A 20,141-nucleotide genomic window follows, 5' to 3' on the forward strand; every position below is an offset into this window, starting at 1 on the left:
GTATTGAATACACATATCTAGAATACAATAATACATATTCCAGGCAGTCTTCAGATACTTCAACGACTGTTCAGAATCTCACACTGTACAGCAAAGTAACAGAAAGGAAAATTAAAATTTACCATATTTCCTTGGAGACAAATTGGTGTATCTTATCTCCTGCATACCTCATGTAAAACCTTCAGTTAATTTCAGAAATATGTGTTTACAGTTTCAGTGGTCAAAAGATTGGTGACCTTGTACTATAAAATCAGAAGGTCATAGGCTGGGATTGTGACTCAGTGGTAAAGTGCTTGCCTGGCACATGTGAGGCACTGGGTTGATCCCCAGCAGCACAGTAAAAAAAAAAATAAATAAATAAAATAAAGATATTGTGTCCATCTACAACTAAAAAAATATTTTTTAAAAAATCTAAAGGTCATGCCTATTATGCTTTCAAGGAGATATTCTTAAGGAAGAAAGTAGGTTGTTTCCTTTCCTTAGGTTAAATAAAGAAAATTTCCCCAGTTCACATTTATGCTCCAATCAGCAAACCATTCACTCTTGAGATTCCTTATGGGGAGATATGCCTGGGAGAAGACAAAATAGAGCTCTCTGTGTAACAAGAGAATTTGGTCCCTAATCTCAAAACACAAATCTTGTGAATTAGAGGGAAGAAGAATTAGTGAATAAAACCAAACCATATTTAGGCTGTGTTTCTAAATGACCTCAAGCCTAAGTTCCAAACTGAATTTTAGAATCTTTCTTATTCAGATGTATTCTCTTAGTAAGAAAAAAGAATAAGAATGAAGGGGTCCTCCAACACAATTATTACTTACCAGATCTTCTTGGATCAAAACAACAATGTCTTTAAAAAATTATTTTGGTGAGAATGAAAAAAGAATGACAAAAAGAAATAAAGGTGGTCTGGGACTGGGAGTACTATAAATAGTAGGGGGTTCTAAACTCTAAACTCTTTCTACACACTGAAAAACCTATGGATTTCTTATTACAATTAACTTTTTAAGTGAAGAAAAAAAAAGCACATAGGCTTAAGAAGGATATCAGTTATATTCATAGATAAAGATCTAGTTAGAGAAAGTACATGAAAACTATAATGTAAAAAATACATGTTTGATGTATGTGCTTCTTAATTAGTGTATTAAATCGGAAATTCTAGCAGCAGGCCTAATAACTACTGCAATTTTCAGTAATGATGAGCATAAAATATTTCAAGGCATCTACAACTATTACGTTAATCTAAAAATACTTGTGGTTTATATTGGTGACAAACTCCCCATTACTTATAATACTACTGTCCTTTGTGGCTTCTATTGATAAGTAAAGGGAATGTTAAAATTCATTCAGAAAAATATTCAGTTAGGATTTAGAGAACATATAGATATTTTTCCCCCATCAATTTCACAAAACAAGGAAAAGAGCACTTGAATTATAAGGATATGAAGACTTTGGCCAGATTATACATCCTTTTTCTAGTAGTGTTGGCTCTTGTTTTCTCCGGGACTTCTAAAGGACAAAGAGTGCAAAGAAGTAGAAGGCTGCATCCATGATGACTCAACAGCCACGCAGTGACCTCTGTACCTTGAGAGAAAGCTGAGTGGAAGTAGTGGCTTCTTCTTCCTCCGGGATGGAGTATAGAACTCTGTTCTTGATCCTTACAGAAAATGAAGAGGGAAAAATAAAAGCCATGAGCTACTCCTACTGTGGTGTGGTGGTGCCCTGAATAGGGTCATATAAACATTTCTACCTCTCTCGTCCATCCCCCAACCCCAAAGGTGGCAGATTGTGAACATTCTTCCTATCACTTTTTGTAAGCTTTGTACCTTCCTGGGATTGATGAGGTTAGTTCATCTTCCTAAGTCCCTAGGAAAGCCTCATTATAAAGACAAAGAAAATTCTGGAATAGGTCAGGACAGTTCTTTAATTCATTTTACCTAAGCTTATATTATCACCTGATCTGACAGATAATTTCTGTTCCAATTCCAGTGTATGTTTCTCCCTCTTCCAAAGGTACTCAACCAGTAAATAGGGAAGCTGGAATTTAAATCAAAACCTTTATTTTTCCTAACCTGACATATACTTATTGGAAATCTATATTGAGACACTAGTATTCTAGAATAAGAGGTTCAAATGGTATGCAAAAAGACATAGAAACTTTGACTTAATAGATCCTGTAGACTAGAGAGACACAGGCATTGATCAAAGAGCCATACAAATAAATACATAATTACAAACTGTAATCCTTGTCATGAAAATATTTGATGAAATGGTGTATATTAGGGACTTTTGAATAATTCTGGAATTCAAGGAAGACTTTCCTGAGGAAAAGATGTTTGATATTTAGTAGGAGTTAAATTACTACACAAGGTTTTTTTTTCTTATCTAACATCATTTTTATGCTAACATATCGATTGTTTTAAATGGTTTTTTAATAATTATAAAAACAGACTGTCATCACTAAGGAGCAGTGACTCAAAGAAATAACTAAGTGATTAAAGGAATTTTAGTTTCAAAACACCAATAATTCAACTTAAACCATTTTAAATAATTGCCTTCCCATGGATGGTTTATTGAACAATCACAGATTAGTGACTACCAGGGTATTGGGAGTAAAGGAAATGAAGTGAAAGCTCATGGGTACTGGAATTATCTGAGGGATGATGAAAACGATATGAAATTAGATACTGTGTTGGTTATATAACTAGTTAGTATGCTAATACCACTTGGCTTTATGCTTTTAAAAGGTGAATTTTATGAAATGAGAATTATATATTAATTTTAAGCATAAAGTAAAATATGAATGGCTATGTATCATAGATCACACACTCAAAACTTATTATTTGCTAACAGACTTTGTATATGTCACTATTACAGATCTATCCAGCAAATGTAGGTATTTACAGCCCTTCACTATAAACTTTTCTTTCTCTGAGACCATGCTCTCTGATGAAGATTTGGCTTAGAAAATACTGAGGGATGAAGGTTATGCCTGCCTAGACAGCAAAATCAATGAATGAGTCCAAGCAAGCAGTGAGGTGACAGATGTAGAAGCTCACATACAACTAAGTTGACTTCTTGAGTCATTGAAATGTTTTATGAGACATTTATTGCCAGAGTATGATGACATTTTTTAGTATCAAAATGTGTGAAATTATAACAGAATTAATTCATGAGGAATGGAGAATGATTTTGCTTTTTTTTATTTTTTGGGGGAGAAATGAGGTGATAGAAAACTCATAGCAACATTATTCTTACATTTTTTTCTAAATAAGTAAATATGAATGTATTGAAAATAATGCAAAGTAAAATGAAAATTAAATAAGATACTTAGTATAATGGTTTATAAATTAAAGTAGTATTAACTACCATTATGATAAAATAATATTGGAGGCTTATCATCTAAGGCAGATAAGCAAAATGAAGTACTTATGCTTATATAGAAGACATAATCAGGAGCATAAAAGGAATGGCTGGATACTTAGTTATTTTCACTAAGCTCAAGGTTTTGAACACAGAAGAAAAAGAATAGTAATTTTGATCTCAAAATCAATACTGGTAATAATAACTGTCTGCATTCAATTTACTATCAGACAGTTTAAGGATCAGGAAAGGCTTTGTCTTTAAAAAATGCTCCATGGGAGATATAACTTTCAAACACATTCTTTACTAGGATTTATGATTTGTGACATTAAATCAGGTTATATCAGGGCATAAGTAATTTACTAGATGCATACCAGCAGTTTTGTAAGGTACAGCAGTTCTTTTGAACTGAAGGAGCCACAGGTCATATCTAGTAAATTATTGATTTAATATACCACATTACTCTTTTGTGACCTACAAGAAGTTATCACTTTTAGAAGTACCTCAGTTGCTTTCTGAGAATAATTTATACATTATATAATAATTTTCAATGTAGTATATATTTGATAATAAATTATACATTACATGGGTGAAGAGATAGATATAGAATTGTAAGTAGCTTAAGGGTTTGTGGCATGTATTATAAAGTTTCTAAGACATTCAAGTAGTATCTCTTCCATATAAATGGTTTGATAGTCTTCTCTTTCACTCAGTGCTAATGTACCTTTTGTTCTTACTTGTCTTCAGTCCTCCTCCTCCTACATTCCACATCCTTATCCCTGTTCAAACTACAAGTAGAAAGTCATTTTCCTCAGATGACAAGAAACCGTAAATCCTCATTCCATCTCATGCTCTGATTTCTCTGGAACTAACACATCTATCAACTGTTTCAGTGCATGCATAATTTAGGAGTAAAACAAGCATAGATACAGTTTAATTGGATCATGGATGCATTTTACTTATACAAATCAAATCATACAAATTCATTCAAAATAGATTTTTTTTTAAAAAAAACTAAACAGAGAACAAGGAAAATACTAAAAACAATAAACTATGGGTGATTTCAATCACTCAAAGAGGATATGCCTCAGACTAGTAAAATGTTAACATGGATTTGCTACTGTGAATTAGAGTAGCAAATCAAGAGAGACTGTATTGGATACTGCATGAAATTTAGGTGATTTATCTAGGGTAACTTCAACTCAGTCAAACATTTGTACTATATGTTAACTGGAACATTATTTTATATTACTCTGATCTTACAATCACAGTTCATTTAACCATCAAAGAGACATTTATAGAGAACCTACTTTGTTCTAAAAAGGAGGGAGAAAACATGTAAAGTTTGTGTGATAGAAAAATCAGTCGCAGTGATATGGAATTTTGGTGATGAGTAATGCTAGGAGCTTACTAGAAGAGTCCACAAGAAAACCGTTGGGAGATGACAGATAAAGAGGCAGCGAAGATAAAGAAAAGCTGATATTCTACCTGAGAGCATAAACAGCAGAACAGTGATTGGACCCTTAGTCAGGGAGAGAGAATAAACAATAACAGCATTTTATAAGAAGGCTGGGTTTGACATTTTAAATATCTAAAATAATTTGGCTCTATATGCATTCATTAAATACAGTTCTTTGTCACAAAATCATGATTAATTATTATCAATTACACAAACATTAGAATTATTTCCAAAATGGTAACGCAATTTGGAATCATCGATTTGGCATCTTGCAAAGTGACTTCTGGGTATCATTTGTGCTATGAGATGTTGCATGGAAAGAGAACGTTCCATGGTCAAACATGTTATGAGAAAGCATGACCTCCAAACCTTATTAATGTACCCAGTCATTAAAAAAAAAGAACGGTACTTTTTTAACCCTTGTATTTCCTACACTTACATAAACAGAATTATGTCTTCTCATAATTTATATGCTCCACAAATATGCTATTAAAATATAGATTTGTGTGCCACATGTTATATCAAGAACATGTGAGTTAATCATGTTTAACATGTTATAAAGCATATACGCTGTTTAGAGAAAATTGCTGCCAGTTTGACATAGGAGCCAAATGTATAGGTGGTATATATCAAAAAGCAAAAATAAGAGTAGAGTTCAAAGTTTGGGATTGCTTTTACCTCCAATTTTTGTTAAGATCAAAAAAGATAAAGGCTGGTCTCTTATAGCCACTAAGGTGGTATTAAAATAGAAAGTGAAAGTATGAAAAGCTATTGGAGACCAATATTAGGAGAATCAGTAAAGTTGGCCGGGATCAATCATTTTTCCATTTTTATTTATTAAGCATAAAAGATTATAAAAGATCTCTGATCATAATTTACCTTTATTTATGTTAATCACATACTGTACAATTATCATCGATCACTAAATAATATTCTGTATCATTAACTATAAATTTGTACATGCTGTAGGCACTGACCAGAATAGAAAATTAAGGTTACTAATACAAAGAACAGAATCTGACATGATATTACCATACTAACATGTGATTAAGCTGCAATCTCACATATATTCATGGTTAAAAAAAAAACCTTCATATTTATAAATGAGATTTATAAATATGAAGTAACAGCTGTCCTAAATGTCCATTATGCAATATATAATATATTAAACAAATCAAGGGTGACAGACACATACTAATGTGTGATGGCTGAATGTTCATGAGTAAGTCACAGCGCTGCACTTGAATTAGACATTCTCATTTCTATTCATACTTTCTAAATATAAAAATAAGAGTTTTTGTCATGTACATTCAAAGTATTATAATTTTAATTTTGGAGCACCTTAAAATCAGAAAGAAAGTTGGCATTAAACACATTACTCATTCTTGAATGATTCTCTCATCAGTATCATTATCAGTTGAATAAAGTTATCAGTGATGAAGTAAGACTACACCTGACTACTTTAATCTCAAACAATAAAGAGTGATGAGAGTGAAACATCTTTGGTTATTATCATCACTGTCAAATTGTTGTTTCTGGAAGTTCTAAGTTTAGAATGTTTAATTCTAAGTAGATTATACTCTTTTATTTAACATTCACAACAACAAAAAAGGGCAGAATATTCATTAGCCACTCTACTGAATATAATAGGTTTGTGTTTAAATATTGCTATATTTTTAAACTTTCAAGAGGACTTCATTAAAAGGATTGATTTTTTTCAAACTGTTGCAACTCTCCCTGAGGCACCTAATAAACTACCACATTGAAAACTCGTTAAAGAAAAATGGATAAGAATGTAGTTCAGAGGTAGTACACGTGTCTAGTATGTACAAGGCCCTTACAAAAAAAAAAAATTAAGCTTTACCTTCAATGAATTCCTAACTCCAGCTACTTATAGATGGAAGGAGGAGGATCACAAGTTTGAAGTCAGCCTGCAAAGTACAGCAAAACCCTGTCTCAAATTTTCGACAAAAGGTTGGGAATGTAATTCAGTGCTAAAGTAGTTACCTAGAATGTGCAAAGCCATGGATCCAATCTCCAATACCAAAAAAAAATAATAATAATAAAATTAAAACAAAGCTAATAATTCTATTTTTGCTCCTGATCTTATCTCTAGGCCAATGCTCTGGTTTTGCCTTTGCAAACCACCCCTTACCAATCCTTTCATTCTCTTCCCAGTTGAAGATTCTGGTTTGTTTTTATATTTCTTTATATACCACTTACTCATTATCATATTCTAATCTAGCTTCTACTCCTCTAATCTAGTTCAGAAGGTCTAGTCCAAAAGTTTACAAACTTTTTCTGTAAATAATTTTGGGATTTATTTACCAATCTCTGTTGCATATCCTACTGTAGTTTTATTTTGTCTTTAACTCTAAAAATAAATAAATAAAAATATTTTCTCAAGTCCATGAGCTTCATTTGGCCCGCTGACAATAATTTGCAGAAAGCTGTTCAATATGATACTACTCTTGACACCAAAATCTCCTTTTGGTGTTTGAGTGGAATAATAAATGATACTGTTCTTCCTGCACAAGTTCAAAGCCAAAAAGATATCAAACCATTAACTTTAATATTGATAAAAGTTGAGACTAACAGTAAACTTCCTACAACCTGATTTTGGCAACTACAGCCCTACCCTCCAAGGACATACAACAAAAACCTACAATGTGGGTGACCAGGCTGGTAGATAACACACTATAGGCAGGATGGCTCTGAACAAGAAGAAGTAGAAGTTCCATTCCAGGGCCCACCATTCATTCTAATAATGAGCCAGGGGCAGGGCCAGCCAAAACACATTTAAGAAAATCCCTCTACACAGAAATCACAGGCTTAGGAAAGATGCATCCAGCTCTCTTATGTTCCAGATGCCTAGTCAACAAAGACTCCTTTTCCATTTATTAACTGTTTTGCAATATCTAACCTTTTGAATTTGAACTCTTTTTTCCCCCCCTTCAGTGAAAGTTTCTTGTACTTTGGCTTCTGAGAGACTTTCTCTGTAGCTACCCTTTCTTTACCTAATTCTAGATCTTTGGTGCTTTGCAGAACCTCTTCTTTAACCATATTTTCTCATTCTCCATACTATTTTGAGTGATCTCATTCACTTAAAGAATATCATAGATACATAAATCTCCATTAGTAGATCAGGTCTCTTTCTGAGTTTCAGATGTATGAATCCTAATACATCTCCTGACTTACGAATAACAGGACCACTTTCTTACAATTGTCTGGAAACATCAGTGTCACCCTCATCCTTTATTTATGAATATAAAACATTTGGGCCTGAGGTAGAAAATAAGTCTGTCCCAAGGAACCATCAACAACTCCTTTGATTTCTAGGTAAATTATATAAACAGAAAAGATTGGAGCAAAAATGGGTGAAAGTATTTATAAAATTATCACGTCCCATGTATGAAATGCTTAATTTGACAGCAGCATAATCGTGCTTGAATTTGAGTAGGGGTTCAAGATTTGGCTGCAAGTATATAATTTATGAAATGCTGATTTTTGCACTCTTATATATGAAAGGATGGCTACTCTTTAGAGAAAAAAATTATAACATTTGATATTACTTTGCTATGGAGAACAGTAAATTGAATACTTACAAAGTTTTATGTATGCAGAATTTTACCACTTTTAAAATATTTGACACTGGAGGAATCTATTAAAAGATGAAAATAATTTTTACCTCTTAAAATCCAGTAGCCATATTTTTATATCAAGAACACATTCATATTACAATTTTTTAATCTTCTAAAAATATTTTTTTAATTTTTATTTCTTAGCACCCTGCGGAAGCCGTTCAACAGGTTCAGAAGGCACTGTTCTATCCCCAAACTATCCAAAAAATTACAGTGTGGGACACAACTGTGTTTATTCTATAGCAGTTCCCAAGGAGTTTGGTAAGTAAGATTCATGTCACCATGTGGTATTTCATTCCAGACAGACTTTATTTTTCACCACATTATTTTAAAAATAATAATGATGATGAAGAAATTATCAACTATTCATAAAGCATTTTACAATTTTTTATAGATTGTAGCTATGTAATCATAAAATTGAGGTCATTTCATTAAAATTGAATTAATGGTCAAGTATACAGGTGAACAACAATACAAAAATGAAAACAGGATTGTTTTTAATTTTTAAAAATAAGCACATCCAGTAACCTTGCAAGTGCCTTCATATTGGAATTATATAAAATAGGACATTACCAAAGCACAAAAAAAATGTCAGATTTTCAAAATATGCATAAAGTCAAATATACAAACTACTACAGCAGTAACAAAAATGTTTATAAAACAACCATATACCAGTCCTACAGTTTATTATTACATTTCCAGAAAGAAGAGATTTTGTTTTTAAGTATCTAGTTTCTGGGACAGCAATGAATAAAAAAAAGACAACAAAGGACATTTTAGCTCATCCTGTCAACCTGACAATCTGTTCTCCATTGGCACTAGGAAGACAATGTGTCCTTTGCTGCCTTCACATCTTCCTGATCACAAGTCTTAGAAGTCACCTCTCTGGCTTCTAGAGGTTTTGGATCTGAGATCCAGCTGGATCTATCCCAGGTTAAGCTCTGTTCATGGATGAATAGGCAAGGGAAATTTAGTGAGCAGTAAAGTATGGGGAAGAGACTGAAAGTGCATAAACTTCTAGAATTTAGATTTACAGCATGTGTTTGATGGTAAAGGATTTGTTATAGCTGTCATGAATGTCTGGGTCTGGATGACTCAGTGTTTTTGCAGAAGGACATGGATTTTATCATTAAAGATTGGGGGATAACATCTTGACTTAACATTTCTGCTGCCAAAATATATAATAAGCTGATGTTCCCAGTCCATTTTCTTGAAACCAGATACTACTATATATCCTCTTTTTCTTCCCTTTGAATCAAGTTCAAGATCCTCAACAAAACTGAGAGTACCATCTTCAAAGTGAAGTATCAAACCTTTCATTTTAGCATTGAAATAGAGCGCCATTGCTTGTGTTAGCTAGGTGTCTGTTTCTGCATTGTATGTAGTATTTCCTTCCCCTGGCATATTGATCAGTGGAATCAGACTTGAGCTGTTTGATAATGAAGGGAATGACAGTTTAGAAAGAAAAATATCATCCTCTTAATTGTGTTTATGTTTTGCCTTTTGTGCTCAAGATAGTTTTCCCTTTGTTAGAGCAGCACCTGGTCACCATATGCCAAAAATGTTACATGACTGCTGACAGAATCCTAGCAGTGTTGTCCAAAAAACTACCTGATTCCATTATGTGTTCCATTATACTCTCTTTTGGGGATGCTATGTGGCTAAAAGAATGAGAAAGAGGAATATTATTTTATTTCTTGACACACAGACATGCTGGTCATCCTGAAGATATTTGACAATTGCCTGTGTATGCTGGAAAAGAGAAAGGAGAAGTTATAATTAAAATAAAAGTAAATTAATAGATTCCTAAATAATTGAATCTTCATTTTGGAGAGTTAAATTAGATTTAATTCTATTAATATAAAATATAATACTGTGTTGAAACAGAAATGTGTGGTTTTAAAACTTTTTTTTTAACAAGTCTGTTCATGGATAAAACAGTGTACTTTGGTTCACTATTAAGGAAAATGATTTTATTTTTCAAGCATTGCATTATTTTTTTCCTTAAAACTGCATGTGAAAATATATACTAGATCCTAATTTCAGCCCTGTTACATATTTGCTATCTGTCTTTAGACAAGTTATATAAGGTTACTGAGACTCAGTCTTGGTGAAATGGGGATCATGTGTCAACAGAGAAGAGTTATTGCAAACAGTAAATTAGATTGTCTATCAGAAATGCATCTCATCTTTTCCATGTTCGGTATCATTGAGTTTAAGAATGCTAGGTTTGGAGTCAGATTTCTGGGCTCAGGCTCAACTCAACATCTTACTCTTTTTTATTGGACAAATTACATCATCGGCCAAAGTCTTACTTTTCCTATCCCTAAAATAATGGTGACAAATGCCACCTCATGGGATTATTTCATAATGAAATAATATGTGTGTGAATGATTAGCACTATAAAACATAGTATACATAGATGTACATAGAAACACATTTTTCTTTGTGTTCTCATTCACATTGAATGTCTTTAATTGACTCCTATTGTATAAAACATATGAAATAAAATGACCTAGATTATCCTGGAATAGGACTTTAAAAGTATTATAGCTAAAATTGAGACATTAATTTATATTATTTAGCTAAAGCATAAGAAATTAAAGCATGGGGTCTTGGGTTGTGGCTCAGTGGTAGAGTGCTTGCCTAGCATGTGCAAGGCCCTGGGTTCAATCCTCAGCACCACATAAAAATGAATAAATAAAATAAGTGTTAAAAAAAGAAGTTAAAGCATGGAAACAAATATTTTGGATTCACTTCACCAGTGAATATTAAATCATGCAATCCTTAATAATTTTCTGGGAGTGGTGTGGTAGAATTAAATAAATTCTGATCATTGACTTCTTCTTATCCTTACCTTTACTCTTTGATGTGAGATGATCAAGCAATAGTGAGTGGGTTTCTATAAATCAAATTCCTGATTTGCTTCTGCTTTCTCTTATTTTCATTTGCAATAATTTCCTGCTAATGCACATTGAGCTATTTCTTCTGACTTTTAGGTATCACTTTAACACATATAATTCTCATCTTTTCTCTTTTCCTGTTTTTAATCTCAAATTGTGATCATTCCTTCCTTTAGACCTGTTATATGTAGATAATCTTAAAATTGAGTTTGTATTCCTTTAGTACAATATATGTCAAATACACTCAGTTCATTCATTCACATTACATTTTGAACAGGTGTTAAGATTCTAAGATAGTTATGCAAGTAGAAAATCATATATAATCAACGTTACCAATGAAAATATTTTATATTACTCATGAGAGATCATCTCATGATTTTGCACAAGCCATATTGTCTTTTAGAAAGTCTAATAGGATGTTTTTCTTCCAATGAAAGAACAGATGACAGTTTCTTCAGGTAGTGTCATATAAGCTAGTTGTGATTCTTAAGGGTGATGTGGCTTCAGATTAAGTTCATTTATGTATTTTTACCTGGTGTAGAATTGAATTCATATAATTTCAAGGTGTACACAATGTGACAGTACCGATCGATGGAGTGTGAACGGTGTCGTCAATTCCTTTTGTTTTTGTGGATAAGAGACTTGTCAATTTATAATATTTTTGTGAGCATGATTAGATTTCATTTAGACTTCAGATATTAGAGTTGGTTGAGCAATATTTATTCTATATGATTCTGGTTGTTTTATATCCTTAAAAATAACAGTTCTAGATCAATTGGATAGCATTCATTAATAATGTACTCTCTTCCTTCTATAGTATCAAACTATTTCACTTGATTGCTCTGATTTTAAAAATCCTAGTTTACCTATCAATAAAATAAGTTTAATTGTCCTTCATCTTCTAATTTTTAATCATGAATTATTTTCCCATGGGATTTTGTTGCTTAAATACTTATGCATTTTTTTTGAATGCCAAAAGCATGGAAACCAGATTTTATTTCAAATTTGTTATGGATAAGTTCTTTACAGTGTAAGAGAATTTTTGACATTGTCAGGGAGAAAAAAATTTTATTAATAACTCATACTTAGAGCATTGAGGCCTAAATCAGATTTCAAAGAGGTTGGAATTATTAAAACTGGGGGAAAAATGTCATGGATGTCTACTAATCTTTACTAAAAATAAACAAACAAACAAAACCAGAATAGCCTAAGTTGAGATTATTTTTGCTTTGATGATGTTCTCTTGGAATAGGAGATACTGAATATATATATATTGAGTTTGTATATATATATATATATATATATATATATATATATATGCTAGATATTGAACACATGGGCCTTTAACCACTGAGCCATAGACCCAATCCTTTTTCATATTTTATTTAGACACAGGGTCTCACTGAGTTGCTCAGGTTCTCACTGAGTTGCTCAGGTTCTCGCTAAGTTGCTGAGGCTGGCTTTGAACTCATGATCCTCCTGTCTCAGCTCCCCCCAAGCTGCTGGCATTAAAGGCATGAACCACTGCACCTAACCGAAGTATTTATCTTAAAGCCAAATGAAAAAGATGTTGAAAGGGCAAAGTTACAGATTTGAGACAGAACAAGTGGCAAACCTAGGTCCTTTAGGCAATTGGAAGAAAAGAAATTTAGAAACATGAGTCTTTTTATAATCCAGAGGAATAATTAATTACACATGGAATGTTGCCTGTTGGAATTATCACCCCTCTCAAATTTTCCCAACTCCATCTCTCCTTACTAAGAATTCACTATAAGGCTGGGGTTATGGCTCAGTGGTAGAGCGCTTGCCTAGCAAATGCGAGGCCCTGGTTTTGATCCTCAGCACCACATATAAATAAATAAAATAAAGGTATTGTGTCCAATTACAAATATATATATATATATATATATATATATATATATATATATATATATATATATTAATATATATTCCATATATATTAAAGGCTGTATTAGTGTCAAAAGGCTCCCATAACAAGTGTCACAAACCTAGTGGCTTAGAACAATAAAAATGTATTCTCTTACAGTTCTGGAGGTTAGATGCTTGAAACAACAAGTGATGATGCCAGGCATCCTTCAGGCTCTAGGGCAGTGGCCTGTCTTGCCTCTTCCCAGCTTTTGTTGGCTCCAAGCAATCCCTTTGCATTCTGGAACTTATAGCTGCATCATTCTGAGGTTCATAAGATCATGTTCATAAGATCACTCTATCTCCATAAGACCTTTCCTCTGCCTATCTGTTCATGTTTTTATGTGGCTCTCTTGTTTTCTCCTCTTTTTATACAGATAGCAATTATTGGATTTAGGACCAACCTGAATCAGTTTGATCTCATCTTGATCCCTTAAGTAATGCATCTGCAAAGACCCCGTTTCCAAATATGATGATATTATGAGCTTCTGGGTTGACATGAGTTTGGGGAGACACAATTAAGCCCACATTACACTATATTACCAAAATTTTATGTAGAAAATCTTAACATTGATAACTGAATAAGGCATTGATACACTGATAATTGTATCATATGTTAGCTGTATAGACTACAAGCTAATAGATTTCTTGGAGAATTCCAACTTGTAGAAAATCTTGGAGATATTCAGGAAAAGACTATGGAGACTTAATTTTGCGCTCAGCCTACCAAATAGTTCCATCTATTAGAAGCCTACCCAAAAAGCATATTTGTTAGAGCACATAGCCTACTCTTTCCATAGAAGAGTTTTTACATATGGAATGTTGGAAATGGTGCAGAAGCCTTCTTATATTTGCCCAATTAATCTTCCCTTTCTCCCATCTTTTGTTATTGGTGCAGTTTCTAGGTTATGTAAGTTTCAAGTTCACAAATCTCTAAATCATCTGAAATTATTTGCAGTCTGGATTTCTTTGTATCAGCAGCACATAAAGATGCTAAAACTTTTTGTGTATTGCTATAAAAGAGGATTTTAAAAATATATTTCTTATACTGCCTTCAACTTTTCCCCTACTTCCACCTATTTTATATTTGTCACTTATGTACTATCTTTCTTGTCTCCCATTGCAGTATTTTTCGTAGTTAATCTAGAAACATCTTTCCTAGTGATGTCACTATAATCCCACAATACAGGATTACAATTTTAATAATATATTAAAAACTGATAATTAGGTAACTAATATCTCATAAATTCTTATTATATTCATTAAATTTAGTAGAATTTCAGGCTGATAGATGTGGTATTTTACATAATTGTTAAGAGGAATATTGTTCATTTAATAGCACAGCTTTTCAAATTTCTGCATAAACTGTTGTAAAAGGTGGTCATCGGAAATTTAGGTCTTTTCAGAATTTTGAAGGCAAAAGCAAACACAATAGAATAAAAGTAAGATGCATAGACACTCTATAAATTTACACAGATGGTTTTCGGTTGAGTATCTGTACTTGTTAATGTGTGGTAATGTGATTTTGACATGTGTACTAAAAGTTAGCTATTATCATGTTTTATGTAAAAAATGATAGTTATTACTATTTTGTTCTATAATTTTTTTTAAAGTCACATATAAACGTCTGACAATTTGACTTTTGATCTATGTGCTTTTTTAAGTGATTAATTTTATTCAACATCATTTACAAATTTTATGCTGTGGTTACCTCTCTTTATATTTAATTTAGTAATTTATTGTCATTAATTGTCACCATATTTTAGAGACAAATTGTTTTAAGTTTTCTTCTATGTGCTCATTAGATCAGTAAATATTTTATTGGCATTTTTTTTTCCTGGAATGAAGTTTTCTGTAACAAATGAGCCCTAAAGAAGACCAGAAGGATTTTTTATATTTAAAGAGTATGACACTTCATTTTTTAATAATATGATTACATCAAAATCAATGGTTACTGTTTCCTAAATAATGAATTTATGTATCTAACAATGACAAATAATGTCATAAAATGTATATTTATTCAAAATTTGTATTTACTATTTATAATTACTTGTTAGATTTGAAGCAATAGAAAAGGGGTGGTTTTAATGCCAGTAGGCAGAAGTGAGTGTGTTATTTTTTTGCTTATAAGGAAAGAAACATTTATTTTTTGACTATATTATTTTAGTTTATTTTGGGGGGCATAAAAATATGTCATTTTACTGTATTAGTCAACTTTCCATAACTGTCACAAAACATTTGAGAAAATCAACTTAAAGAAGAAAATCTTTATTTTGGTTTATAATGTCAGAGGTTTCAGTCTAGTGTTAGTTAGCTCCATTGCTTTGGGCCTGAGGTTAGGTGGAATATCATGACACTAGAAGTATATGGTGAAGGAGGCTGCTCACCTCATGACAGTCAGGAAGAAGAGTGAGAGGAAGGAGCCAGGAGCAAGATATATCCTTCAAGAACATTTTTCCATGTAGGCTCTATCTTCTAAAGTTTCTTCCCTAATAGCACCACCAGTTAGAGACCATGTCTTAAACCCAAGAGGTTTGAGGCTCATTCCTGATCCAAATTATAGCATTTACTAATTTCTGCACATATTATGATTATTTAGATGAAAATGCCAAGAAAATATGTTAAACACAAACTTCATGGGATATATCTGCAAAATGACTGAACCCAAGACTTTTATGCAAACAAAAAAGAATATCTTTTGTATACAAAAACAAAGAGAAAATGTAATGTAAAATACATTAGTTACTTCAACAAAAAAGGGACATGTTATAATACTTGATATTAAACATAGAACTATATGAAGAAATCTATAAAAACTGATTCAGATGTGTGACAGAATAGAATAAATTAAGAAATTCAATATTTTTGGATGAAGCCTATTATTGTAGAGTAAGGGGATATGATCACCATATGAATTTATGGCTATATTAAATCTTGGGTACACCAATTTTATTATTAGACTTTTGACCATGTTTTGATTATTTGCTTCAAAAGGATCTACCTTCGCTCCACCAAATTTAGTTGATAATCTAGAAACCTGATGCTCTACATCTTGACCATCCTCTGAATATTCCTGTGACACTGTAATTCATATGTTAAAATCTATATAATATAAATGTATATATATATGTGTATATACATTACATACATACGTATATACATATGTTATATATATACATATGTGTGTGTATACACACACACATGCACACACACACAATGGAATTTTACTCAGCAAAAAGAGAATAAAATCATGGCATTTGCAGGTAAATTTATGGAGTTGGAAAATATCATGCTAAGTGAAGTTAGCCAATCTCAAAAAAACAAATGCCAAATGTTTTCTCTGATATAAGGAGGCTGATTCATAATGGGGTTAGGAGGGAGAGCATGGGAGGATTAGACAAACTCTAGATAGGGCAGAGGGGTGGGAGGGGAAAAGAGGGGGCATGGGGGTAAAAAAAATGGTGGAATGAGATAGATGTCATTACCCTAAATACGTGTATGAAGAAATGAATGGTGTAAATATAGTTTGTATACAACCAGAGTCATGAAATTGTGCTCTATGTGTATAATATGAAATGTAATTCATTCTGGTATCATATATGACAAATTAGAATTTTTAAAAAAAGAGAAAGAGACCCCCACAAAGCTAGCTAACCATTTATATCACATGAAGGCACAAAGAAAAGGGGGTATCCATGAAAGGAAATGGGCTCTTACTAGACACTGAATCTGCTAGTCACTTGATCTCAGATATCCAACCTCCAAAACTGTGAGAAATAGGTTTCTGTTGTTTTTAAGCTATCCAGTTTATGGTATTTTGTGACAGCAACCCAGTCAGACTAAAACATGAACAAAGAATAGGAAAAAGGTTGCTATTAACATAATAGTGCTTTTTGAGAATAGTGAGAAAGAATCCCAAATAGTTCCAAAATAGCTTGAAAGACCAAAAAAGAAGAATGGTTTTGGGATTTTAGTGATCCTGGGGTGAGGATTTTTGTGTATAGGGCCTTAAAGTTCTATAGTCAAATATCAAAAATGGACTCAGATTCTATTACAGTTCATTCATGATGTTTGACAAATAATTAAAATGTGCCATCTTTCATTTAATTGAATTTGAGCTTGTTTAAGTAAGCCACAATGGTACTTTATGAGGCCTTTAACCAGATATTGATAAAGGAAGTGAAAATTTCATTTGATATCTTATTCAATAAGTTAGCATTGTGTATGGTGAGCAATGAGACAAATGTCTAGAATTTAAGTGAGTATGTGGAGTGTCTTGTTTTATGGCTTTATTATATGTAATGTTATGTGTGACTTTGATTTATATTTTGTTATCTGTGAAGCAAGAAATTCCTAGATATTTTTACCTCTTACCAGGCAAACTTGGATAAGGAAATGTAGCTGTCACTGGCTGAACTACATGGCAAGACTATTGGCAAAGTCCCAATGGCCTGCAGTATACAGTTGAGTATACAGTTGGGGCTGATTATTGAAAGGGGCATAAGTCTAACAACAACCGCCTGAAGTTTGGCACCTTGTACGAATTACCCTAGGATACTTTATCAAGGATGTCTTGGTTAAAGTGTTAAAAATAGCAGCTCTTGTGCATGTCTGTAATCTCAGCTACTCAGGAAGTTGAAGCATCATGATAGCAAGTTTGAGACCAGCCTGGTCAACTTAGCAAGACCCTGTCTCAAAAATGAAATAAAAAGGCATGGGAATGTAGCTCAGTTGTAGAGTGCTTGCCTAATATGCATGAGGCCCTGTGTTCAATACCCAGTACCAGGAAAAAAAAAAAAAAAAGAAGTAATTGCTCTCCTGGAAGTTCAGTTATGTGATGATAGTAGCCATGTGGTCTCTAAGGTATACAAACTTTATTTGTTGTTCATTCAGTTTATTCCAAGGACCTGTTCACGTTGCTAAGTCTAGAACAGTGACTTGAAAAACTATGGCATCCAGCAAAGAAATGAGGACAAGAAAGGCTACCCTACATATAGGTGGGATACACCAGAGGGCCTAGGTTTGGCTCTAGCATGTACATATTACTCTTAATTTATCAAGGAGTCCTTAGTGCTGTGCTGAACATGTAAGGCACTATTGCCAAAATTCAAATCAAAAGGGGCATCTATACTTGGAGGGCCATGATCTCAGGTCCTATAAGAGATTCTGCTTCTAGAAAAGAAATTGCCATATAATGGCAAATGATATGAGGCTGATGAAGAGAGTTTCTTGTATCTGAAGTCCATGGACAACTTATGGCTGGGGTACAAGGATTCCAATAAGTATGGGACGAGGTTTCTAAGGCCTCTACAATGAAGGAGTTCCTTGGAAGCAATGCCTTGTCTTATAATAATGAAAAAAACTCAAGACATTTTTGGTAGGGTTTCCATAAAAAGTGGGTGAATTTGCCAGTATCCATAATTGGACTTAAGTAAAATCATAAATAAGGAATAAATTGTCCTCAAAACTCAAACAGGCCAGTTACAGTGGTGCATGCCAATAATCCCAGCAACTCAGGAGGCTGAGGAAAGAGAATCTCAAGTTCAAGACCAGTCTCAGCAATTTAGCAAGGGCCTAAGCAATGTAGAAAGAACCTGTCTCAAAATAAAAATTTTTAAAAAGTGGGTATGTGGCTCAGTGGTAAAGAAGCCCAAGGTTAAATCCTTAGTATCAGAATTATAAAATAAAGTAAAAAACCCACTCAAAAACACCAACAATCCTTATAAATTTGGGACTTTTTCTAACGTTTGGTGCTGTGAAGGTAGATATCTATGTCTTAAAGGTATCAGGGATGATGTAGTCTTTAACTGACAAAATAATTCTCAGTGATTTAACTCAATTGGTGGTGCCTTGAATTATACATAGGACCATGGAAACTCCCATTTTGGTGAGCTCATTTTTGAGTATTTGTATGTTTCAAAATATTGTGGGACACTAATTTCCTTATAGAATGATGTAATCTGTGTGATTTCATTACTTGTGCTTCCCAAGAAAGTTGGATGCAATTATTTCCTTGACTGGATTGCAAAGACTGTGCAATGGCTCTGCTGTTAAAAAAAACTCCAAAAGTAGCTAGGTAAAGTTTTTCATTTCAAGCAGAAAGTAAACAGTATTGTATCATTGAATCATTGAAAGTGAAGGCTGAGTGGCTGTTTGAAATAGGCATAAAGAGAACATGTGTTTCATCCCTAATTGCAAAATTTTTAGTACCTAATGATTGGGTGGTAGTAATTTCAATAAAATTGATTATGGGGACCTAAATGGGTATGATCATAGAATTAAGTTTCAATAACCCTCTATGAGGTGCCATTCATTTGTCTTTCTTGGTTACAAACAGTCAAATCAGCAATTGAATGGAGAAATAGTGAAGATAATCGCTTCTTCTCTGCATGAGTCTTATTTAAAGGGTTTCAATCTTTGTAGGTTCTGTATTACTTTACTTTCAGCTATATTAACCGTTTTATTTGAGGGTAAAGTCTTGGGGGTCCCAATCTGCCAAGCCTATAAAAATTACCAAAGATTCAATTTAATTTTAATTTATTACATTTTTGGTCATAGCTTCCCTGACCATTATGGAATATTTAAATAGTGCAATAATTCTGATGATTAAGATGAGGCATACTTCTTTCTTTGCTATCTTATATTTCATAACTTTCGGATTATAGAGCATGTTTAAATTTAGAATAATCCTCAGAAATATGTTTAACTTGAATCTCTTCATTGATCAAGGCCAATGGGTACATTTCAGTAGCTGTTAAAATTAATTCAGAACTTGTGTAGAGGCAAAACATAAACAAACAAAAAAACAATCAGAAACCTTTTATATTTTTTACTCATAAATTCCTGTGACAA

The 20,141-nt window shown here is 32.8% G+C and overlaps 1 protein-coding gene across 3 annotated transcripts in view; it reads left to right on the forward strand.

The window, feature by feature from the left end:
• The window catches only part of Csmd3 (CUB and Sushi multiple domains 3), a 1,133,871-nt gene that overhangs the window by 892,062 nt on the left and 221,668 nt on the right, over window positions 1-20,141 (forward strand). For all 3 annotated transcript variants that reach the window (XM_027947308.2, XM_027947313.2, XM_027947317.2), the window contains one exon: window positions 8,605-8,721. In XM_027947308.2, coding sequence (XP_027803109.2) covers window positions 8,605-8,721 — 117 coding nt within the window. The remainder of the gene's footprint in view (window positions 1-8,604; window positions 8,722-20,141) is intronic.

Source organism: Marmota flaviventris, chromosome 15 (assembly GCF_047511675.1).
Source record: "Marmota flaviventris isolate mMarFla1 chromosome 15, mMarFla1.hap1, whole genome shotgun sequence".
NCBI lineage: Eukaryota > Metazoa > Chordata > Mammalia > Rodentia > Sciuridae > Marmota > Marmota flaviventris.